We start from the raw sequence: 25,197 nt of genomic DNA, 5'->3' as shown, positions 1-25,197 counted from the left end.
CTTTTTACTGAGAATGTTTATGTATCAGGCACAATACAGGTATTACACTTGATGAATTCTCATTAATCTTTATAATAACTATTCAAGTTAGGCACTACTATTATTTTTATTTTATAAATGGTGAAAGTTTAAAAAATCCTATGGACATTAGAAGAGAAACCAATGACTTAGAGAACTCAAACTGCCAAGGTCAAGAACCAAAGGTCATATGGCTAATAACCCATGCCTACATGACTTTGGAGTCCATGCTTTTCATCACTATACTCTCTCCTCAGCCTACTCTTCTATGGCCCTTTTCCTCAGCTCATTCCATGGCTATAGAATATGCTAGAAGAAATCGCACCTCAGTCATGATGGGTTGAGTTCCTTTCTTATTTTGGGGACTGTGCCAAGAAATTATGTTGCTTCCCCTTCAGAATTAATTGTAGGTCTCAATGTTCATTGTCATCACCAAAACCATTTATTAGCCATTTACTTACAAGAGCTGCTGTATAAAGCAAGTTAAAGAGACTTGACCCCTACCCTCTAAATTTTATTTTATAAGTCATCTGACTAAGGGTAGAAATAAAATGTATATAGGCAAGTGAACAAAGCTTAAACTGCATAAGTCAATATAGAAATTGTTATCTTCTCTAAAAAGACAAATAAAATGAATAAATGTGTTCTCCAGAAAATAAATTTTCTAAAGTGTCTCAAAGTTCAAATTGGGAACTTCAGCATTTAGATTGGGGATATTAGAAATATCACCAAGTCAAATAAAAGAGACATTAAAATTGAGGCAATAAATTCCTTGCAGGCCGATGATGACCAGAAGCTACCCTTAAAATATTTGTTAGAGTGAAACTCTGCACCAAAGTTCTCATTCTAATACCTGTTAGAGTTTCTAGTATCCAAGGCCACACCTAGGAGCACTTACTATTAAAATACTCTATGGAAATGAACCAAGAAAAAAATTAATTTTTATTATAAATAGTTCAGTGATAGATGGTGAGTAGATTGGGAGCTTTTTTAAAGTACCATTGAAAAATATTAAGAATCATTTAACTTCGTTTTCTTATTCTGGTTTATCATGATTTATCTGGCCCAAGTTATCAAAAATATAGATCAATTTGTGTGTGAGCTATGTGTTTTCAGATGTGACAAAAATTCTATGATTATAAATTTTACCATTGGTATGATTTAGAGGCTTGGTTTATAGCAACTTTTAAAACAAGAAAAAATCTCTTATTTCCTTTTTTTAATTTATTTTTATTTATAGTTGACGATATTACATTAGTTTCAAGTGTACAACATAGTGGCTAGATAATTACTTATATACCCTACGAATTGATCGCCAGGATATCACCATTACAGTTATTATGACATTATTTGCTGTATATACTACGATATTACATCCCATCACTGATTTTATAATTGGCAGCTTGCACTAATTAATCCTCTTTGCCTTCTTCGCCCATGCTCCACACCCTCCTGGCAGTCAGTCATTCCATGTATCTATGAGTCTGTCTCTGTTTTGTGTGTTGTTGTTGTTTATTTTCACAATTAAACTACTCCCTTTAATCACAAAGGGTTAAAAATGTAAAAACATAAAGTATTTATCAATGTGGTATAGCAATATGATTAGAATGATATGTTATTTATTTTGAGGTGAGCCTTAGGAATTATCTGGTCCTTCCTGAAATTAGTTGTGAACAATCCAGCGACAGCAGTTGGAGAGATTTAGGTGGAATCACTTTGGCCATATGTTGATCATTGTTGAAGCATAGTGATAAGTGCATGAAATATATTATTCTTTCTCCTATTGCATTTGTTCAAATATTTCAATAATAAGATAAAGTTTAAAACAATGAGGATGGTATCATGTAAGCCTAAATGTTTATGGAACTACTCAGTGATGGTCTAAAGTTTCTACTACCCTGAGATTAAAGGCTAAAAACTTGAAAACATGTATCTACTTAGCACTTAAAGTTTAAATATATTAATTTTTTTCATTTCCCCTTAATCTGTATATGATTGAAGCTTTCCTCGTTTATCAGCATTAGGGGGGGCAAATTTTTTTTTTTTTTTTTTTAGTCAAATGATCTTTCTCTTTTCCTTCTTTCTAATACACTTCATTTTACACCTTCTCTGAATTACTTTAAATGCACAGGTAAAACCTCTTAGTAAATAAGTAATCATTCCCTAAAGGTAGGCAATTTAAAATGCGTTTATGAAAGGTTGTGGGTCATCATTTATGAAAACAGAGTGTGAACAAACAAATTAATTCACAGTATGAAGGAAAAAAACTAGTTTCAGGCAGCAATCAAAAAACTTTTTTTAGTCTTTTGAGATTTTGGCCCCAAGAACATGCAGCAGCCAGGAGTCTGCTTGCCACTGGTTATATAGCTCACAACCACCAAGTCCCCACAAACCCTCCACTCAAAGTCTTGTTAAGTACTTTGGTGATAAATTGACTTTATAATTGCTTTTTGGGCTGGCCAAGAAGGCATTTATTAAGAAATAACACCAACTTTTACTTTGCCATGTCAGAACAAGAAGATGGCGAACACAGAAAAATAATTTTGCCTTAAAATAAACTACTTCCAAGTAAGATTTTCAGAAAACCCAGATTTACCCTCATTTTCAGTATCCAGGAAAGGTGAAGCAACTTGCTGGAGGACACACCCTGAATTAACTGCATAGTCAAAACTAGATTCTAACTCTTATCAAGTGAGCAATGTAGGTTCTGTACTTAAAAATTACTATTAGACCTTTATAGAAAACAGAAGAAATATATACATTTGAGATTTCTTTCCTTCCTTTAAGGTATATATATATTAATATTTAAAACTTTAAAACTCTAGCAGGGCCCTGGCCGGTTGGCTCAGTGGTAGAGCGTCGGCCTGGCGTGTAGGAGTCCCGGGTTCGATTCCCAGCCAAGGCACACAGGAGAAGCACCCATCTGCTTCTCCACCCCTCCCCCTCTCCTTCCTCTCTGTCTCTCTCTTCCCCTCCCGCAGCCAAGGCTCCATTGGAGCAAAGTTTGCCCGGGCGCTGAGGATGGCTCTGTGGCCTCTGCCTCAGGTGCTAGAGTGGCTCTGATTGCGGCAGAGCGACACCCCAAGATGGGCAGAGCATCGCCCCCTGGTGGGCATGCCAGATGGATCCCGGTTGGGCGCATGCAGGAGTCTGTCTGACTGCCTCCCCATTTCCAGCTTCGGAAAAATACAAAAAAAACAAAAAACAAAACCAAAAAAAACTCTAGCAGGTTGAACATATTTACTTAAGGGAGAGTTAGACATCCTACATTGACTGTTTTTTTGAATAGTTGAGAAAATTATTGCCTTACCAATTTCCATATATGATGATTTCCCTGACATGCCCTATAGAATACAGTGATACCTCGGTTCTCGAACGCCTTGACTTTCGACCAAATCGGTATTCGACCAGGAAATTCGAGAAAATTTTGTCTTGGAATCCGAACAAATATTTGGAACTCGAACGTCCGAGATTAGCCGAGTTGAGCCGAATGGCGTTCATTCGGCCGAGCGCGCCTTGCCTGCGTCATCAGTGTGAGTCACGCTTTGTCACGCTTTGTGGAGAGAGAGAATCACGTTTTTGTGGAGAGAGTCACGCTTTGTGGTGAGAGTCACGCTTTGTGGTGAGACTCACGCTTTGTGGAGAGACTCACGCTTTGTGCACGCTTTGTACACTGAATTTAACCCTTAGACATGGGTCCAAAGAAAGCCAGAAGTGGTAATGCAGACAAAGGTAAGCGGAAAGCTGTGAGAACAACGATTGAGCTGAAAAAAGAAATCATTGCCAAATATGAACAGGGCACACGTGTTTCAGATCTGTCTGCTGAGTATGGCATGCCAAGATCTACTATCTCAACTTTCCTTAAGAATAAAGCTGTTATAAAGGCTGCCAATGTTGCCAAAGGTGTTACATTGTTAACAAAGCAAAGGCCTCAGATAATGGAGGAAATGGAGAAGCTGCTTCTTATTTTCATTAAAGAAAAAGAGTTAGCAGGTGACAGCATCAATGAAGTCGTTATTTGTGAGAAAGCACCAGTAAATAGGCATATTTGGGGGGCTTGGAACAAATTAATCCAGTTTCCATTATTTCCTATGGGTTTCATTGTTTCGGTTCTCGAACAATTTGGTTCTCGACCGTTCTCCCGGAACGAATTATGTTCGAGAACCGAGGTATCACTGTATTCTTTCTGCTTTATATTATAATGTCTTACTGATAAATTGAAGGACTGTTCAATGTAACTAAAAGGGCATCAATCAGATAGAAATGTTCATTTAAGGGAAAATATTAAATATCTTATTAATTCTTTGGTCTACTTTGTAAGATGCTTTTTAGTTATTGGTAGTCTCATTAATACAGATCTAAGGGTCACAGTTATGCTCAGAGTTCATCAGAGAGCAGAACAATTTCCTGGATCAAACCCTCAAGTTCAAGTTTTATCATGAAACATGAGCTTTATTGCCAAGACTGCCTTTATCAAGCAAACGATTAAGGCTTTGTCTCATGGGATCCCCAATCAATCCAGGAAAGGGAAATTGCCTTCTCCATGAATGAGTAGCTGCTGATGGTCTGGCCATGGGATCTCTTTTTTCCAAAGCATATTAACATTTAAATAACAATTCTTAAAATTAATTTATTTTCCAATTATAGTTGACACGCAGTGTTATATTAGTTTCAGTGTACAACATAGTGATTAGACATTTATATACCTTACAAAGGAATCAGCCACTGACACTATATATAGTTATTACAATGTTATTGACAATGTTCTTCATGCTGTACTTTATATCCCTGTGACTATTTTTATAATTGGCAATTTGTACTTCTTAATCTGGCCATGGGATTTTGATTAACTAGAATATTGACAATCTTAAAAGTTTTTTTCTCCAATTAGGTCAATAAATGAATCTCCTAACCAAATAATCTCTTCAACATTCATGGATATGCTAACACAGTTCTCAATTCCCTGCTCTCATTGATTTTTCAGTTGTGGAAAATGAAAGTTACATTTGACTCACTCAGCTATCTTATGTGTATAGAATCCTTTCAGAGAAAAGTTGAATTTGTAATTAACTGGAGAACAACCTCTACTGTTTCATTCATCTGTAGCTGACTTCATTATCTAGACCTGTGCTATCCAATATGGTAGCCACAAACCACATGCAGCTATTGAGCATCCGAAATGTGTTTAGTCCAAACTGAGATGTGCAATCATGTAACATGCATACCGGATTTCAGAGACTTAGTATGAAAAAGAGAAATGTAAAATATCTCAATATTTTTATATCAATTATATGTTGAAATGATAATATTTTATATGGATTCTATTAAGTAAAATATAGTATCAATACAGTCTGTAAGTGATTGAGATTCTTCCTACCATGTGGGGTGCCACAACTGTTAATGAAATTTTATGTTGCAAATATTAGAAATTTGACATTCTATAGAAATTAACATATTTTTAAAAACTTAAGGGTACATATTTGAACCCATGTTATTTTACCAATTTCTTTTTACTTTTTTAAAAATAGCTACTGAGAAATTGTGAACTCCATACACAACTTGGATTTGTGGCTGGTGGAGAGCACCAGGCTGGGCCCAGCCAGTTCAGCCGCCATTTCCGTGGACTTTTTTAATCCATATCTTAACACTGATAGAAATATAGGATATCAGCTTTCAACCAAAATAGGAACTTAAGGATGCTTAATATTAAGCTATACCTCAAGAAATTCAGAACTAAGTTTTAACTATTAATTTGTGTCCTTTGTCATTCAATTTTTCTCCCTAATGTTGTCATAAGAGAATAAAATAATCTGGCCTGGGACTTACTCTTTTTCTCTCCCCTTTTTAATGTGGCCTGCACAAAAGAGACAGTGAAAAATGGAACACCCGATAAGGAAGGAAGAAAAAAGAAATAAGAGGCAAGAACAATTAAAAAACAAAGTTATCCACCTCTAGGTGATAGAGATCAAGTGGCCTTCAAGACCACGTTATAGATTCAGTACTGTTCATCAATGGTCTCTCTGTAAGGCTCTTGGTTGGCACTGAGGAGAAGTAACTCACACCACCAACTTCCTTCAATTCAGTTGACGTATTCTTTTTTTTTTTTTTTAATTTATTTTTTTTTCTGAAGCTGGAAACGGGGAGAGACAGTCAGACAGACTCCCGCATGCGCCCCACCGGAATCCACCTGGCACGCCTACCAGGGGCAATGCTCTGCCCACCAGGGGGCGATGCTCTGTCCCTCCAGGGGGCGTCGCTCTGCCGCGACCAGAGCCACTCTAGCGCCTGGGGCAGAGGCCAAGGAGCCATCCCCAGCACCCGGGCCATCTTTGCTCCAATGGAGCCTCGGCTGCGGGAGGGGAAGAGAGAGACAAGACAGAGAGGAAGGGGGGGGTGGAGAAGCAAATGGGCGCTTCTCCTATGTGCCCTGGCCAGGAATCGAACCCGGGTCCCCCGCACGCCAGGCTGACGCTCTACCGCTGAGCCAACCGGCCAGGGCTCAGTTGACGTATTCTTACTGCGTTGTGTTACATGGACAGTAAGTGTCACATTAGTATCATGAAAAATGTCTTATGGGAGAACAAAGTTGGGAGAAATCCTTACTTACAGAGAGAAGTAAAACAAATATGCTGGGAGAAGAAGACAAGAAGTCAGTCAGTTAGAGTAAACACTCCAAATAGGGTCAGTTTACAGTGAGTAGGCTAACTGTACAGCAAAGCCCAAAGCTCCGAGAATCCTTGAGCATGACAAGGGCAAGAGCTTTGATCATTCCCATAGAAGGTGCATATAATCAACACTGAATATTTATATCATACTGGTCCCATTTTAGAAGGGAAAAATGCCCTTGCCAAGACCTTTAAACTACCAGCACGAGAACACATCATTCTAGGCTTAAATCAATATAACATTTAACTAAAATAAAGTTGTTCTTTAATAATGGGAATTCAGTGCTGAATTAAAAGACTTCCCCAATGGTCTCAAAACCCTTGTGGGGAAAGATTGCTTTTGGGAAGTTCAGTGCATTGTAGTCTAACCATTAAAAAGTCAGGTAGATGCCAGATAGGCTAAATCAAGTAGATGCATCTGAAATTAATAAAAGTCATACCTAAAAGAGAAATTAGGGAGTGTTCTTGAGAGAAAAAGAGCCGTTTCCTTCCTCACTGAATTCAGACACTTCCTAATGACAAGAAAGTTCTTTTTCAAAATTAGGCCATGGGGAAAACAAGATACAAATTTTATCCATTTTAATACTACTTATTTCTTATTTTTATTTGGCCTATCTTTCTAATTGTGAGACATCTCTTTTTCTATACAATACTAATAGCACAATCAACAATTCTCAAGCAAAGGCATACTACAGCTAAGAGAAATTTTGTCTATAGGAATATTATTCTTGTAGCCATATGGTGCCTTTAAAGCTTTTTTTAAAAAAATGTATATATATTGATATGTGTGTATATATATATGTATACACACACACACACACACCTGTGTTCTTTTTTCATTGAATCTTCCTAATGACACTTTGACATGAATACAGAAGTTTTATCTTCATTATTTTAGATAAATAAAATGAAGCTGAGAGTGGATAATGGAAGGAAGGCCAAGTACTCTGCATTCTTAAGAGGTTATCTTTCAGGTCTTTTTACCATGCCTTCTCACGGCCCTCATTCACTCTTGATAGACTTTCCTCCCTTTATTGCATCCTTTCTTCCCCCCTTTTGTTCTTTTTTGAATTCTAAACGAATCCAAATCAGGCTGTTTTTCCCTTAGGTAATAGTCTCACCAGTGGAAGAACTGCCCAGGTTTCTTCACCACTACCTGAAGTCTTGCTGCCTAAAATCATTCAACTTCCCAGAGCAAAAATTAATTAACTCATTAAAATGTCTAGATTTTTTATTTTTATTTTTTTTTGTTTAAAGGTTTATGTCAATTGTTTTGAGAGTTTCATGAAATCATGTGTTTGTTGATCATAGACTGTGTTTTTGCTATCTATAAAAATGCAGAATGTGGCATTGGCTCCAAGTCTAGCTGACAGAGTTGCTAATGGTGATGAGATACCTGGAGATGGAAATGAACAAACTGAAAACAAAGAAGAGGAAGATAAATCCGGTGCTGTGAAGTTTGGATGGGTGAAAGGTGTGCTGGTGAGAAAGCTCCTCTGTTTACAGATGAAAGTTATCCATTCAGAGTTCTAGTAGACTGTGTGTTACAAAGACCTGGGTTTTGTTCCACTATCACTTCTCATCTCCTTTTCAATGCTCCTTCGAACCACAGGTAAGATGCATGCTGAACATCTGGGGTGTGATGCTCTTCATTCGCCTCTCCTGGATTGTTGGAGAAGCTGGAATCGGTAAGCATTTTTTCCTCTCCTGTATAATTTTTTATGTAAACTATAAGCTCAATAAACAGTGTTTTCACCATTAATACTGAATGTGAGATAAAGGTCACAGAAGAGCACTTTGGCTCTTTGACTCTGCCTCTTAGACAATGTTTGTCAGAGACAAAGGTGAAGCATTAATTCCTGAGAGACTGGAATTTTCCAGCTTGCCACCAGGATAAATGCTCAAGGAAGTATATCTCTATTTTCATAGAGTTTTTGGTATACTGATATACATATACACATTCATTTTAAATAATAGTATTCATATTTGGGGACACACTGACATTTATCAGAGTATCCTCCTAATGGTGATTGGCAAAATTTCACTAAGTAAAAATAACTTGTGCAAAACAGGTGAAAATGTGACCTGACTAATAAAAATCCTGAATTGTTGAACATTTTCCAAAGAAAATAATTGTGTTACTTTCAGATATCAGCAGTGAGAAAACAAAGGTTAATCAGATATTGCCAGCTAGAAACTTAAAGTGATAAATAAAATGACTGAGAGAATGTATATAACTCTTGCTAAGTTTTCCAAATGGAAAATGGGTGATGTTGAAATTATTATGAGTGACTAATGTTTTTAAATATTATATTCCATTTAAACTATTTCCTGTGGCAAATCTTTTTTATTGAGAGTATATTAATAAAAATTTATATTAAAAATTATTTGAATTTTATCAAAGTTCTGATTTAATGTGATAAAAAGAGTGGCATTCTACTCTGTATGTGAAAAAGACATTATGGATTTACTCTTGGCGAAGACTTAGAAATCAGTAGTATCAAGAACATGGAGGTTCGAATGTGCTTTCAGATCCTGTTCTAGAAGGTACCTCAATTCACACTGAAAAGGTACTTGGTCATTATTTTACCTTCAACCCTCAAAACACATTCAGAATCATCAGAAGACTAACTCAGAACAAGAAAGGGTTGGATTGAAAACTGAAAAACTGGAACCAGTTCCCATAGTTTTTTCCGTGTTTCATGTTTGGCAACTGCTGGGTTCCTGACAAAGGGCTGCTTGCTGGCTTTATGATGCATAGCAAATGAAAGCTCACAGCCTCAGGGCCCGGCATAACTAGATGCTGTTCCATGGAAAATCTGCATCTTAATATTGCCAAGTTTTTGCTACAGGGTTTCATGCAAAATTAGGTTTTTAAGGGCAGTTTAGTAACTTATTGAGATCATCAAGAAACATTACTTTGTTTGGAGGTGTGAGTGTAGCCAAGGGCAAGAGTAATTCTTTTTAATGCAACTTATTTAATACCCATATGTTTGGGCAATAATCTGAACTTTAATCAGATCTTACATTACTCTTCACAGTCAATCCATTTCACGTTTATTGTAAAATGGAACAATCCTATCTTCTGCTAAACTGTTTATTATACTTTCAGATATCAGTGTTGTTTTAATAAAGACCTTTTATTTAAGTAGTTCAATTCTGCTTTAGAAGAGAGTAGAGCTCTATCTACCCAAATGGGTGTTGAGTGTTACATTACTGCATTACTCTTTCCTTTGAATGGAGGGTTTATATTTCTTTTATTTCTTAGAAAATAGATTTTAATGAGTAGTAGAAACTTATTCCCACCCTAACTCAGTGCTACTGACCTTTACTATAAACTCAAGGCTAAATGAGTTATTTTAAGTCACCACCACTTGAATCCTCTTTACTAGGTAAGAAAAGAAACAATACAAATAATTTCTTTTTTCTTTGGGGATAGTTTGGAAAAGAAACTTGAATATACCAAGCCTAGACCTTGGGAATAAACCCAGTAGAAAGCTGGAGCCAAGAGTAACAGTAACTGTAGTCCTTAAGTAACCATTTTGGGGTCATGAGTTTTGGCTGTCTTGTCCCCAAAAGCAAATGAATGAGTAAACAATGCCATCTACTTGTTCTCTGTCTTGGAGACGTTAGTTGGGACAAGATGGTTTCCCATAAACTCAACCATCGGGCAGAAAGGAAGGGTATGAAAAGTAGATATAACCTAAAGCAAAGTCATTTATACCCTGTGAATTTCGTTTCCTCATCTAAAATTAAGGAGCTGGATTGTTTCCCAATCAATTCTTTGAAAATAATGCTAAAGAACCTTGCTGAATAGGCAGTCACAAATTGAAACAGGCTGAGGGTAGTGCAATGGTCTTTAGAATGTCAGGTGCAGAAGTTAATTTACAAAACTGAAGAATCCAAGAATTCACTTTGAAAGATTCAAGCTCAGTAGGCCTGGGCATTTTTAATAAGCACCCCAGGCATTTCCTGAAGCAGGTGGTTTAAGGACTGTTGAGAAAACTATGAACTGAATGTTCTCCAAGCTGCCTTTTACCCTGGGATTTTGTTTGCAATGTGAGAGAGAAGAAAATCCATTGCTGCTTAAAAGTAGAAAATTTGTTCCAGGATTTCATATGGTTTACAGAAATGTATGCAATGCCAAGGGATAAATTAAGACTTGGTGGGAAAATAGAGGCAAGGGGAAAATAAGGGTAGAGAATTAATAAAGTGAGAGTAGGTTTAATGCCTTGAAATGTAAACCGTATGATTCTGTACAGTTGCTAGGGTAGGTTAAACATTTGATGTCAAACTTACTGAAAACAAAGTCAAGAGCAAAATGATGTGCAAAAGATCAAAAGGGATCACTTTTAGGGGTACAAAAAACTGAGGCCACATAGTTACATAAAGGTGATGCTCACCCCAGGATCCTTGCAATAGATATGAAGAATTTAATGCAACTATTTCTTCCAACATCGAACTTCTAAGACTATATAGAGGCAAAAGCAATATGGTCCAAGTTTGCATGTTGTGCCTACAGTTAATCACTTCTTATTGCTCTTTAACCTTTAAAATAGCCTAGAGATTTCTGCTTGAGCCAGGATATAGCTGTGAGCATCAATGTAGGCAGTGTCCAGTGTGTTGTTTCCATTTCTTTCCTTAATCTCCCTAGACTTCCCTTTCCCTCAGAGAAATCACTGCCTCTCTTGGCTGATTACCCTTCTAATTATCCTCGGAACAAGAGAGCCTGCCAATAATTATAGAGCATCCATTTTATATAGAGGATCATACAAAACAGACCCACGCAAAAATTTTATGGCTGGACCCAAGGTGATTTCAGTGCCTGTGACTCCACTATTTCTCCCTGAATTCAGGGTCACCCCTCATTAAGGAGATTATTGTCATGGAGGAAAAACTGTTTTCCTTCTACCCATATTAGGCTCATTTGCTAAAACCCTGTAAATCAGACTGACAAAAGACAAATTAACAAGAGGAAAACAATTAGATGTTTATTAACTTGTGCCGTGTGTATACACATGGAAAGACTCAGCAGTGAGTAACTCAAAAGGGTGGTTAGAACTTGGGCTTATACAGCAACTTAAGAAGAGAATAATACATTTTTAGAGAAACAACAAGACAAAAGAAAAGAACTGAGTTTCTAGGATGACCAGTTGTCAAAAGGCAAATATATGGGGGAACTAATAGAAGATAAGTAAACTTTATGTTCCTGTGGTACGAATTCAGCTGATAAGGGACTAGAATGGTCTCTGGTGCCTTTACAGATTTATTTCCTGTTAGATGAAGAAAGGGAGGTATCTGCTTTATCTCAAATATATTTTGCTCAAAATAATCCTTAGCTCAGGGCCCCTTTGTCTTCCTTTGAATTTGGATTTACCACTTGCTCTCTCATAAGCATTGACCTCTGAGCCATAGGATCCTTGAGGACAGCTTTTTTTCATTTCATTTTATTTGTTTCTTGCATTTTTTATGTTATCTGATACATAGCTGGATACTCCATAGGCTTTTAATAAGCAACAGTAATTATGACTATTGGGAATCTGATCAAAAAGCAGTGCCGCCAATTGTGTTCTGGGTTCTATGAACTATGCTAGCCACTTTACACATGCATTCTTCCTAATGTCATTGCCATTTTTGGCCCAGAAAATAAGTAACTTGTCAGTGGTCACATAGCCACTGAATTAGAATAGTTCAATTTGATTCCTTCCATATTACTTTTCTGCCAGATGAACAATTTGATATATTGTATGTAATTTTCCATACCCAAACAATAAAATGTACACAAAAAGATAGTTACCTGGAAAGATGAACATTGACTCTTTAGTTATAGTAACATCTTAGCATTGTATAGACCAATTATTATATTTATAGGTGTCTTAGAGCTTCATTATGAACAGGGTACATGTTAAATTTTGATCGGACATAGTTGCTTAGTGGCAGGCAACTTCGCACTTCATGTCTTAGTTCTTGAGTTTCTTGGACCGGTGCTCCTACAGGCAGGAAACTTTAAAGCTGAGCACTTAAATCTGTGGTGATTTTTAGGCCAACTTGTTACCTCAAATGTGGTCCTTTGGTGACTACCCCAGACTTGCTGGCTTTTATATTAATGATCTAATGGATTGTTTCGCCGATTAATTGCCTTTATTTTTCCTCTCTCAACTGAGGTCTTGGTGTGATTATCATCGGCTTAGCCGTGACAGTGACTGCTATCACTGGTTTATCCACCTCTGCTATTGCCACAAATGGATATGTCAGAGGAGGTAATTAGACTTGTGACCCCGCATGATCCTTTGTACGGTAAAGGTGACAGTCTCAAATAGTTCACCACTGACCTTTCTGGAGTATTTTCAAAGGTAATCCAAGTTGCTTCCTTCCCCACCCCCACCGTTACCCAGGCAAGAGAGATGCAAGAAGAATTTGGAAGGATTTAACCTTTGTCAACCCTCCAACTTTCTCATTCAGTTTCTTTCTCAAGCAACAGAGAAGGTCAAATGCCATGTTTTCTCTTTTCACAGCCAGGGTAGCTTCTCTCCCAGGACACCAGCGTAAGTCAACTTTTCCTTTCCAGGGTGGCACTTAGGTTGTGTTTACTTTTGGAAACCATCCTTCATCATAACGAGTAGTTCTCTGGCTTGATCTTTATGCCGAGCAAACCAGTTTCTCTTTAGCACAAAGGAACTCCGTTGGGGCCACGGCTTGGATGTGAAAACTTTTAAAAGCAGCATAGTTTGTGGCCATAGGGAATCCAAGGAAGAAAAGTAAAATGTAATCTCTTTTATCTTTCATTGCTGACAGGTCTTGGAGTTCTCATAATTCTTCTTTCCACCATGGTAACTTCTATTACGGGGTTGTCAACTTCCGCAATAGCAACTAACGGTTTTGTTCGTGGAGGTAAAATTTCTAAGATCTCTAATGCTCACATCACTTGCTATGGGTAGGCAAAATCTTTTTATATACTATTTTTTTTATGGGAACAAGAAAGTAGCCCAGTATTCTGTAAGTCTGGCAAACTCTTTGGATGAGCTGGATGCCAAAGGAAACATAAGGTACTGTGAGTATATAGTCCTGGTCCCCTCTGGTCTGCTGTGATCTCTTTCCTAATGGACCTCTCTGGCACATTGCAGGTCATGGTTTCCAGATGCTCAAAGTCCTTGGGTAAATGCTTTATTTTTCAGGTTAGTCTGCACTCCTCATGCTGGTGTTTCTTGGAAAACAATTCCCGGACGTGGCTTCAACTTTAAAGTTTAGTACATTTCAAGTGTTTTCTAGATCTTCATAGAATGGAACTTTTCTTAGAACATTTCAGGTTTTTCATGGTGAGACTAATCCTTCTGTGACAAGAGTCAGACTGCTGCCTCCCAAAGTATTGGAGCCAAACACTTTTCTTGGGGGATTTTGCAGGTCTTGGAGTCATCATCATCGGCCTGAGTGTGGTAGTGACGACACTCACAGGTATTTCTATGTCTGCCATTTGCACAAATGGAGTAGTAAGAGGAGGTAAGCCAATTCATTTACTTATGACTGTAAGCTTTAGTTACATAATATGTCTAGAGTTGGTTCAATGTTGAAAGTAAAAATTGTATATTGAAAGACTCCAAAAGCTTAAAATAAAACAAAATAACCCAACATTTAAGGAGTAAGGCAAATTTTTTCTCAACTAATGTAAAGCTATCTCCAGAAAAGACTTCTTCAACTCATTGCCAGTGACTAAACATGTTTATAAAGTAGAGAGTGACCAGGTATCTAGAAAGAAGGCATTTCTTTTGTTCCTTGGAGGAGCCCTGCGGGCTCTCTCCCAGCTCCCCTCAGGGCCCCAGCAGACACTGCTGGAACTCCCCGCTCGGTAAGTCCTCAGAGTTCATCCTAACACTATGTTTCCAGTGGCCAACAGCCATGAGACCATCTATAAAAAGAAAACAAACAAACAAAGAGTTTCTTTCAACTCATCCAGGAACAAGGAGGCTTAAGCAGAGAATGGAGTGGGTAAAGTATATCGTGTCTCAAATGCCTTTGTTCCCCTTCTCATTCTGCCTGCGGTCCTCGGGGCCTCTACATTGGTATCCTACCCAGGTCTCCCCACCCAGGACCCTCTGAAACACCGTCCTACCCACAGCGCCCTTCCTCTAACGGTCTCTGCCGGCTCTCATTTTGACCAAGATGAAGTAATTGGCTAGCCAGTTTACTGAATGTAATCTGCAAAAAAAAAAGGAAATAATGCGTGTTTGCCCCACTTGGATAATAGGTTACATTTTTAGGGAGGACTTTGACCTCTTAACCCATAAGAGCTACTATAGTGGAAGAAAGTCCTTTTCCATAAAAGACCATTTTTTTTGTTTGTTTTTTTTGTTTCTAGATTTGTTTGTTCAATGTCATTTCCCTACCAATTCTGTCTACCTCCAAGATTAGCTTGGTATAGGAATTTATTAATTTGCAATGGTCTGAGATAACATCTAATCTTTTTGACCTTCACTGACGTGCTCTCGGTCCCCTCTGAGCAGTTACACAGTCCAACTCAGTCTTCCACGTGCACAGAAGTACACAGACAGCCATGTGTAGAGTCCTTTCAGGGTTTAAGGGAGAAGCAATTGTCCCAAGCCCTTCCTACCTTTCTTCCCATTTGTCACCTCCATACACATGGAGGTATTTGGCAATATCATGTTTTTTGAACTAAAAACATTTTTTTAAAAAAACAAGTCTGATTTATAGAGTGGATAATACACAGCACTATACAGATGCCATTCTTATATAGCAAATATGTACCAAAAATTATAACAGAAAGGAAATTAGAATAACAATGATAAATTTCACCCACTTCATTTTCTACCTAGGCCTACTTGTTCTTGCAAATTTCAGATATAAAATTTTACTTCAGTTGCATTATTGATTTGAAGTCTCCAATGAATCTTTCTAAAGGACAAAGTATTTTTAGTAAAGTTTGCTACATTCTTATTTGTAATATAAGAATATTTTCTCACAATAATTAGGGGATGTTTCAAAATGAATATGAAGCAATAATATGTCCCCTAATTTTTGTGAGCAGTATATTTGTGTATAATTAAGTTTCAATAAATAGGATTTTATAAAGTCAAAATAGTTTTATTATAGATTATAGACAGAGTGCAAGAAAGGGGTAAACTATTCATTAAAGTGACACAAGATTCCTAAAATTTTTTAGAAAATTATACTCTTTTCATTAGAATAATTTATATTTCAAATATTCTCAGATGTTCAAACTTCTTTTGTTATATAAACTAAATCCCTTAGCCGTTTCTCAGCATAAAGCATGTTTATTTCTGTTTTAGGTGGGGCCTACTATCTGATTTCCAGAAGCTTAGGGCCAGAGTTTGGTGGGTCTATCGGCTTGATCTTTGCTTTTGCCAATGCAGTGGCTGTTGCTATGTATGTGGTGGGATTTGCAGAGACTGTGGTAGACCTTCTTAAGGTAAGTAAAAGCTTTTCTTTTCTTCAGCCAGGCAAAATAACTTGGCTCACTTTGCTTTTTTAGGGCACTAGGGCATGTTATTATGGCAAGATGAGGAAAAATAGACTTATTCTGCAAAATGTGGAAGTTGGATATAGTTGAAGGAGCCCCGGGCTTGGCATCATATCTGGCTCAAAATCCTGGCTATCACATTTACCAGCTGAAAGATTTTGGACCAGTGCCTCTGTTCATCTGAACCTATTTTCTAAATATGGGCTAATACTGTCCTCTGCATTTCATAGAAATGTGGTATAGATCAAATGGAATAATGTACATGAAATACTACCTAAAATACAAACCATTAGATAAATAATGTGTATTATTATCAGGAGTAATACAGTATTCTCACCTTATTCACTGAGGTTATGTTCTAAGATCTCCAGTAGATGCCTGAAACTGTGGCTAGTATTGAACCTTATATATACTGTTTTTCCTATGCATATCTATGATAAAGTTTAATTTATAAAGTAAGCACACTAAGAGATTAACAACAATAACTCATAATAAAATAGAAAAGTTATGAGTACACTATAATAAAAGTTGTGGGAATATGGTCTCTTTCAAAATATTTTATTGTACTGTGTTCACCCTTTCACCTCAAGGAAGCACTCTACAACCTCTTTTTGGCATAACTGAATTGCCATCATCACTACTCTTGTGCTTTGACACCATTAAGTAAAATAGGAGTTACTTGGACACAAGCACCAAGATATCATGATAATTGATCTGACAACCTAGAGGGCTACTAAGTGACTAACAGGCACACAGGTAGCATGGACTCACTGGACAAAGGGATGATTCACATCCTAGGTAGAACAGAGCAGGGCAGCAGAAGATTTTATCATGCTACTCAGGATGGCACTTAATTTAAAGCTTATGAATTGTTTGTTTCTGGGACTTCCCATTTAATATTTTTGGACCATGGTTGACTGTGGGTAACTGAAATTAAAGAGAGCAAAACCACAGATAAGGGGAGGACTACTATATTACTATTGTCATTATAGATTTCTAAGCAGAAAGAAAGTTCAAATTTTAGGGTAGCTCACTGCAGAAAACTAGGCATTTCCTAGTTTAGGTGCCCCATCTAGATAAACATGGATATATATGAACATGTAAATTACTTGGTCTGTGAACTAACTGCTAGTCTTCCTTTTGTGGTAATGATAACATTCATGAAATTTAATTGGTAATAGTACCTCTGTTTAAGTTTTATCAGTAAATGAGTGGGTTATATAGTTTGTAAGGTATGCTCTCTTCAAGAGATGCACTATTTGCTTTGTGTGGTTAGTTCTTTAATTGAATAACACTTATTTTCCAATATTCACATCAGCAACCACTCATTTTTATTCCTCTGGGATTTCCCTGACCAAAAAAAATAACTAGTCATTCTTCTGAAACAAACCATGGTATGTGAATGTACTCATGCTTTTACTTAGTGCTGTAATAGCTTCAAAAGCAGTGACTAGAATGAATCTCTAAAATTTCCAATTCCTAACCTTGGCTATCAAAGGTCTATTTTCACAGGAGAAATAATGTTAGGTTCTTTATCTTCTCAAAGATGATTACTTCATTTTTCTATTATCTGATATGGCCCCAGACATTAGTATATAGTATCTCATCTTACTGTTACATACTACAATAAGATGTACAATGAGTGTGGGGGGAAGCTCCTACTCTAACCATTTTTGTGATATTTTTCCCCAGGAGAGTGACTCAATGATGGTGGATCCAACCAATGATATTCGCATAATAGGCTCAATTACAGTGGTGATTCTTTTAGGAATTTCAGTAGCTGGAATGGAATGGGAAGCAAAGGTGAATTTCTCAAAATGAGATTATCAACATTTGCTGGTCAGGTCCTGAACAAATTGTAGGATTAGAAGGAACCCCATATTTATAAAACATTGCTGGTATTATCACTATGAAAAAGTTGCTGGTTAGCATTAGGTGGAACAGCAAGCCCTCAAAGCATGAGGTCCAGGCAGTCATGACTCACAGCTCATGTGTGACATGACCAGACCTGTGCTATGTCCTTCTTAATGCCATCATCACAGTGACACAACCATCAAGGTTGGTGCCATCTTCATGCACAGAGCCCCTTATGGTCATAGCAACGGTATATGCTGGAAGCCTGTGTCTCCCAATTACACCCCTGCAATTCCCTTTCAAAGTGGCTGTGGGTGCCAGAGCCCAAAGGAAATGGCAAGTGTGTCAGGAAAAGGTAACAGAAGCAGAAACTTCTGAAATCCAGTACTTCAGCAACACGTTAGAGGGCATCACAGGCTTTGGAACTAGAGAATATCCGGATTTAAGTAGTAGTAAAAGAGTACATTTCTAAATGATGGGGAGCATGTTTTTGCATGCTTTGTAACTCCCTAAAGTGACTTGTGAAACTGACACTGAACCTACAGGCCTGGAGACTTCTAGCGGTCACCTGCAATGGAAAGACGGCCAAAGCCTTCGCTATTATGAAGCAATAGGAAACATTCCTTCATGGCACTTATTTAAAGATTACGTATTCACACATTAAACAAAAATTGATTAAGTGCTTTAAAAATTGATTAATGTGTTGGGCATTCTTCTGGGCACTGGATATTCAGTTGTGAGTAAAACAGGCACAGTTCCTACCCTAGTTGAGTACATGGTCTATGAAGATATGAGTAATAATCAAGGAGATAACGAGGACGTATAAAATGGTAAATTGTAAAAGTACTGTGAAGGCAATAAACAGGGCACTGAGATAGAAAATAATGGGAATCTACTTTCAATGACTTTATTCCCTGAGGGAGGCAATGTAGTTTCATGGAAATAGAGGGTAGAATTTAAAGCTCCAGCGCTGCTGTTAGAATGGCTGGATGTGAATCTAGTTTATAACCATATGACCTTTAGTAAACTGCTTAACTTACCTGTGCCTCAGTTTCTTGATCCTTAAATGATGATAGTATTACCTACTTCGTATGGTTATTGGTGGTATTACTCATCTGAAAGAATACTGATAACATTAAATCTGCAGCTATTCTATTGTAACCCCTTGGTGAACATTAGCTGTTACTAATTTAGATTCAATAGTCAAGAAAGCATCTCTGAGGAGGTAGCTAAGGTTGAAAAGATGCAAATAAGGAAACAGTTCTGCAAAGAGTAAAAGTGCCTTCTTAGTAGAGGGAATAGCCTATGGAAATGCCGAGACAATAAATGCCTTGAAATGTATGAGGAACTAAAGAGAGATAATTTGCTGGTCAACCTCGCATACTGCCTGTGCTGGGCACACCCTGACAGCCCAACATCAAATGCACTGTCAGGGACATTCTGTGAGTCATTCTGTGTTCTCATACACCCGCACTTAGCACTGGTAATGAGAGGAAGCCATGGTGCTCTGCCTAGGAAGGAAATAAACTCTATTAGTGTTAAACATTTGGGCTCAACTTACATTCCTGAGTACACTGCAGTGAATTACCTACTTAGTACTTAGAATGTTCTTGTAGTGTCACCTTCAACTTCCCAAGCACAGGCTCCCATTGAAAATGTATAATCTATACTCAGGTCAAATAAAGCCATTCATAAGGATCCACTTATGATCTAATCTTAGTAGTAGTGCCCTAGCTAGGATAATCAGATCAAATCTTTCTTCAGTGGACACATAACTTTTATGATTATATAAAAAGTTGTTAAATGAATCTAACTTGGCCTTCTTTTACTTTGCCATTGCAGGCTCAGGTGATCCTTCTGGTCATTCTTCTCATTGCCATTGCAAACTTCTTTATTGGAACCGTCATTCCATCCAACAATGAGAAGAAGGCCAGAGGTTTCTTTAATTACCAAGGTATGTGTGACAAATGAGTTGCTTTGCAATAAATGGTTCTCTATTGCTTGCCTCTATTACCATCCCTGTGACCCCCCACTCCAACCTTGGAATCCCACTGTGATTCAGAGAAGAGCCTGAGGTTGGATTCAGGAGAGCCAAAGTGGGTCTCAACCCTGCTGCATTACCTGGTTAAGCATCACTGTCAGGTTTTCAGCATAAAAGACTGTAGGAATTACTTACTGTGGCACCCTGTGAGACTGTCACTGAGCATGGAATTTGACTTCCCTCCCCTATTCTCCTCCACTGACTCACCTTTTCCTAACTGTTCACTCCAGTTTACTCAAGAATCCACTGCCGAGATTTTTGAAATATTTCCCTTCACTTGCTCAGTAGTCATTGTTCATTTCCTTTTTATATCACATCATCTTTCTTTTTTTTTTTTTGCATTTTTCTGAAGCTGGAAACAGGGAGAGACAGACAGACTCCCGCATGCGCCTGGCATGCCCACCAGGGGGCGATGCTCTGCCCACCAGGGGGCGATGCTCTGCCCATCTGGGACGTCGCTATATCGCGACCAGAGCCACTCTAGCACCTGAGGCAGAGGCCACAGAGCCACCCCCAGCGCCCTGACCATCTTTGCTCCAATGGAGCCTTGGCTGCGGGAGGGGAAGAGAGAGACAGAGAGGAAGGAGAGGGGGAGGGGTGGAGAAGCAGATGGGCGCTTCTCCTGTGTGCCCTGGCCGGAATCGAACCCAGGACTTCTGCACGCCAGGCCGACGCTCTACCACTGAGCCAACCAGCCAGGGCCTCATCTTTCTTTATTATTCTTTTTCCTTTGTAAAAATTGTCTTGTTTGTTTTACACATTAACTAACATCCTTTCCTTATCATTCTTTTCCCTCCTTCCAGCTTCTGTTATATTTTTTTCTGATGTTATAAATTTTCTTCCCTTATTTTTCTAGATTTTTTTGTTCACATTTTTCTTTTCTTGCTTCTTTTCCCTTTCTGGTTTTTTTTTTCTAAATTATTTCATTTTCATTTAAGTAACTTGGTGACAATCTGTGGGATAGTATTGTTTTATGATCAAAGCTCCTCACAATAAAATTTGGCATAAGAATTTAAAATTAAATCTCAGCAAGGGGTGGGTATGTTAGAATATTAATAGCAAAATTGTAAGGTAGTCGTACCCACAAGTTTCTGTATTTTTTTTAGAGAGAGAGAGAGAAGAAGGAGAGGGGGGAGGAGGAAGGAAGGAAGATGAGAAGCATCAACTCATAGTTGCATCACTTTAGTTTATTGACTGCTTCTCATATGTGCCTTGACCAGAGGGATCAAGACAAGCCAGTGACCCCTTGCTTAAGCCAGAAACCCTTGAGTTTAAGCCAGCAATCATGGGATCATTTCGGTGACCCTGTGCTCAAGCTGGTGAGCTTGTGCTCAAGCCAGATGAACTCGCACTCAAGCCAGCGACCTCAGGGTTTCAAACCTGGGACCTTAGCATCCCAGATCAATGCTTTATCCACTGCACCACCACTGGTCAAGCAAGTTTTGCAATATTTTATTAAAAGGCATAGAAAAGCATTGTGGTGATTAAGGTATTTATGCATGTGAGAATGTAGTTGTTTATTTGTAAGATGGTGTATACTTATGGTATATTTGTGAGTACGGCCATATGACCATGAGAGAACTCTCATTTTCTCATTTTTTCAATCTTCTAGATTCAAAGAAGTCAGGTAGCTTTCGTCTCTGTTGGCACAAAATTTATTGATTTTTCAGAGCTGTTCTAGAGATCTAAAACCTGTGATATGTATTTTCACCTTTGACAAAAATTAACATGAGGTTCATCAGGAGTATAGCAACATCTCTGAGTTCATTTTAGTTAGATTATAGGAACTCATTTGCATTTAGGGGTATAGAAGTCAAAGGTAACTATCTCTTACTATGTGAAGAGCATCTACATGATGATTTTATCATTATTTGTGTTGCAGCATCAATATTTGCAGAAAACTTTGGGCCAAGCTTCACAAAAGGCGAAGGCTTCTTCTCTGTCTTTGCCATTTTTTTCCCAGCAGCTACCGGAATTCTTGCAGGTGCCAATATCTCAGGAGATTTGGAGGTATGTTCCTTTTTTTGTTCTTGTGTCCTGGGAGGTGGTGGTGCAGCTGGTGGCCATATCACAAGTAGCTATAGATGTCAATAGTGACAAAGTTTCTCTACAGCTTTCAAACTGTAAAATTTCTGTAAGGTTTCCTGATTACTTAAAAATGATCCCTTAATGCCAGACTACCCTATTCCTGGTAGTTTTCTACCTATTTACACTTGGGAACCAGTGAAAATAGGAAAATTATTTTGGGGACTGCTAAAACAGCATTCAGTCACCTTGAGCATAAGCGAATTCAACTGAGATCACTGGGTCTATAATCTTCATGCAATATCAGGGTGGTTAGCTTTTTCACGGACCAGCATGTAATTTCTGTCCGGCCAGTCCATGGACCAGAGGTTGAAGACACTCTTATAACGTAAGGAGAGAGAGCTGCTGGAGTCTTCCAAAAGACTCATTCAGTGACATAAGAAAGACAGAGTATGACTGTATGTCACATATCCAACAAAATAAATACAGTTCAGTGAAAAAAACTATCAGAAGTACCACTTCCTCTTTTAAACACATAATGTGTAGGAACATTGAAGAAAAAAAACAAACACCAAGGTCAATTTACTATACTGCTGAATGCTGCTGATACATTCACTTGTTTAATAGGTATTTATTTAACACTCACTCATATTATCTACATATGTTAAGTACTATAAGGAGCATTGAATTAGGTAGGATATTGGTTTGAATGGTTTATAAAAGACCAGTAATTTTGACCCAAACAAGATAGAAGTTCTTCTAGTAAATAAAAATTTGAGCTCGTAGCCACCCAGTGGAATAAGAAAGATCTGCTCCAAATGGTAGCCCAGCAACCCAGACTGACCTTCCTTGCTTTACTATTCCCTTGGGGATTGCCTTTTTCTGCAAGGTCGTAGATGACTGATTATTTCCAAGATCACACTCCAATCCATAGAAAGGGGAATAGGAAATAGTGGACAAGCAATTCCTGGACCGTCAATGTAACAATTTCTGCTGACATTCCATTAGCCATAATTCAGTCTGCATCCTTAGCTGGTTGTAGAGAAGACTGGGAAATGTAGTCTCCAACTGGGCTGCCATGCGTCCAGCTAAAATCGTTGGGGGTTCTAATATTAAAAGGAAGAAGGTAAGAAAGAATATTAGGAGACAGTAATCAGTATTTACCACACGCTCACTCAAAGTAGAAGACACAAGTTTTACCTCAATAATGTTATAATCTACTTTGCAAGACAAGAACTATTTGCCAGAACCATCAAGAGCTATGTAGACAAGAAGACTGAGTGCACTATCTAAATGGATTGTGAGATAAAATAATGAACAAATAGCTATTACATTAAGGATGATTTCTTCATGGCAGTAACCTCTGCGTAAACTGAAAGCAAAGGATAAGTACTGACTGTTGATGAGAAAATGTATTCCAGGCAGAAAAGACAAAAAACCAGTCCAGCATGGGGGAAACTAGAAACAGTAAAGGCTCTCTCACAGTTTAACTGGAGAAGCTCATGAAGCTGGATAACCTTGTAAGGCTGTGGTTTTCTACCTATTTACACTTGGGAACCAGTGAAAATAGGAAAATTATTTTGGGGACTGCTAAAACAGCATTCAGTCACCTTGAGCATAAGCGAATTCAACTGAGATCACTGGGTCTATAATCTTCATGCAATATCAGGGTGGTTAGCTTTTTCACGGACCAGCATGTAATTTCTGTCCGGCCAGTCCATGGACCAGAGGTTGAAGACACTCTTATAACGTAAGGAGAGAGAGCTGCTGGAGGGACCTGCTTGGGAGGTGCTTGCCTAGAATATAACTGTGAAAGTGGGGCCTTTGCCTTTGGTTTTGTTCATTGCTGTATCTTTGGAGCTAGTAAAGCTTTGGTAAATATTTATTGAATGATTCAAAGCTTTTTAATTAGTTATGTTAATGACCACGGTGCCATGACAAATTTCTTGAGCAGAGATATGGCATAAAAAAAGATCAGGCTGAGGCTCAGAAAAATTAAGTAATATCTTGTTTAAAATTATTCAAGTAGTTAGTACCACTGCTGAATGAAATTCAGTTAGGGATGTTGAGCTTCCTGTTACTCAGATTAAAAAAAAAAAATTAGATGTCACTGATTTAAGTTTCTACACACTGTAAATACACATTGAAATGAAAGAATACTGTCTTTTTTTTCCCAGACTCCTTAAAGACAATTTTTATTAGATGCTCAGTTGTCAGTTCAGCTTAGCCCACGCTTACTGAGCACCTACTTACACCAGGCACTGTGAAAGCAAAGACTCCCTCCAGGAGTCATGGTCTAAGGGGGAGACAGAGTTACTCTAATGGAGTCACAGGAAGCAAAAATAGATCGTGTGCTAGGTAAAGAAAAAACAGTAACTGCTATCCCTAAAACAAGTAAGGGGAGACTTTTATAGGAGGAATTCCCAATCCTGTTTTCAAGGAGTGAGTAGGAGTTCATCAGTAGAATAAAGAGGAGAGGGACAGTTGGAAGAAAAGAAATGGATAGAAAAAGGCATAGAGATAGATACTGCTGATGGAAATTATTTTACATGCAGCACGGGGCATACAAGTAAAATCTTTGTGTGTGTGTGTGTGTGTGTGTGCGTGCATGCGTGTGTGTGTGTGTGTGTGTGTATTTTGTTCAATGAGAAAAAGGGAGGCATAGAGACAGACTTTTGCATGTGCCTTGACTGGGATTTACCCAGCAAGCCCACTAGGGACGATGCTTTGCCCATCTGGGGTGTTGCTCCGTTGCTCAGCAACCAGAACCTTTTTTAGCACCTGAAGCAGAGGCCATGGAGCCATTCTCAGTGCCTGGGGCCACCTCTCTCCAATCAAACCATGGCTGCAGGAAGGAAAGAGAGAGAGAAGCAAGAGAGGGAAGGATGGAGAAGTAGATGGGCGTTCTTCTCTGTGCCCTGACCAGGGATTGAACCCCGGACATCCACACGCTGGGTGACACGCTACCACTGAGGCAGCCAGCCAGGACCTTCATCAGTATATTAATAAACATATTTATAAAGGACCCTCTCTCTCTGTCCTGACACTCTGGGAGTAAAAAAAAAAAAAACTAAAAAAAAAAAATTATCTAAAAAAGCAAC

At 38.2% G+C, this 25,197-nt stretch overlaps 1 protein-coding gene across 3 annotated transcripts in view; it reads left to right on the top strand.

Annotated features, from left to right (window-relative positions):
• Positions 1-25,197, top strand: part of SLC12A1 (solute carrier family 12 member 1) — a 93,723-nt gene that overhangs the window by 6,139 nt on the left and 62,387 nt on the right. Inside the window, exons 3-9 of one of the 3 annotated variants that reach the window (XM_066344298.1) lie at positions 8,025-8,165; positions 8,296-8,371; positions 14,085-14,180; positions 15,986-16,125; positions 17,869-17,979; positions 19,873-19,984; positions 21,954-22,081. In XM_066344298.1, the coding sequence (XP_066200395.1) occupies positions 8,025-8,165; positions 8,296-8,371; positions 14,085-14,180; positions 15,986-16,125; positions 17,869-17,979; positions 19,873-19,984; positions 21,954-22,081 (804 nt within the window). Of the gene's footprint in view, positions 1-8,024; positions 8,166-8,295; positions 8,372-12,847; positions 12,944-13,478; positions 13,575-14,084; positions 14,181-15,985; positions 16,126-17,868; positions 17,980-19,872; positions 19,985-21,953; positions 22,082-25,197 lie in introns of all 3 variants that reach the window. The other 2 variants (XM_066344299.1, XM_066344300.1) reach the window with 2 other exon arrangements.

This window comes from Saccopteryx leptura, chromosome 6 (genome assembly GCF_036850995.1).
Source record: "Saccopteryx leptura isolate mSacLep1 chromosome 6, mSacLep1_pri_phased_curated, whole genome shotgun sequence".
Lineage (NCBI taxonomy): Eukaryota > Metazoa > Chordata > Mammalia > Chiroptera > Emballonuridae > Saccopteryx > Saccopteryx leptura.
The sequence above is the reverse complement of the archived record's forward strand: the minus strand, read 5'-3'. Positions and strand labels throughout refer to the sequence as shown.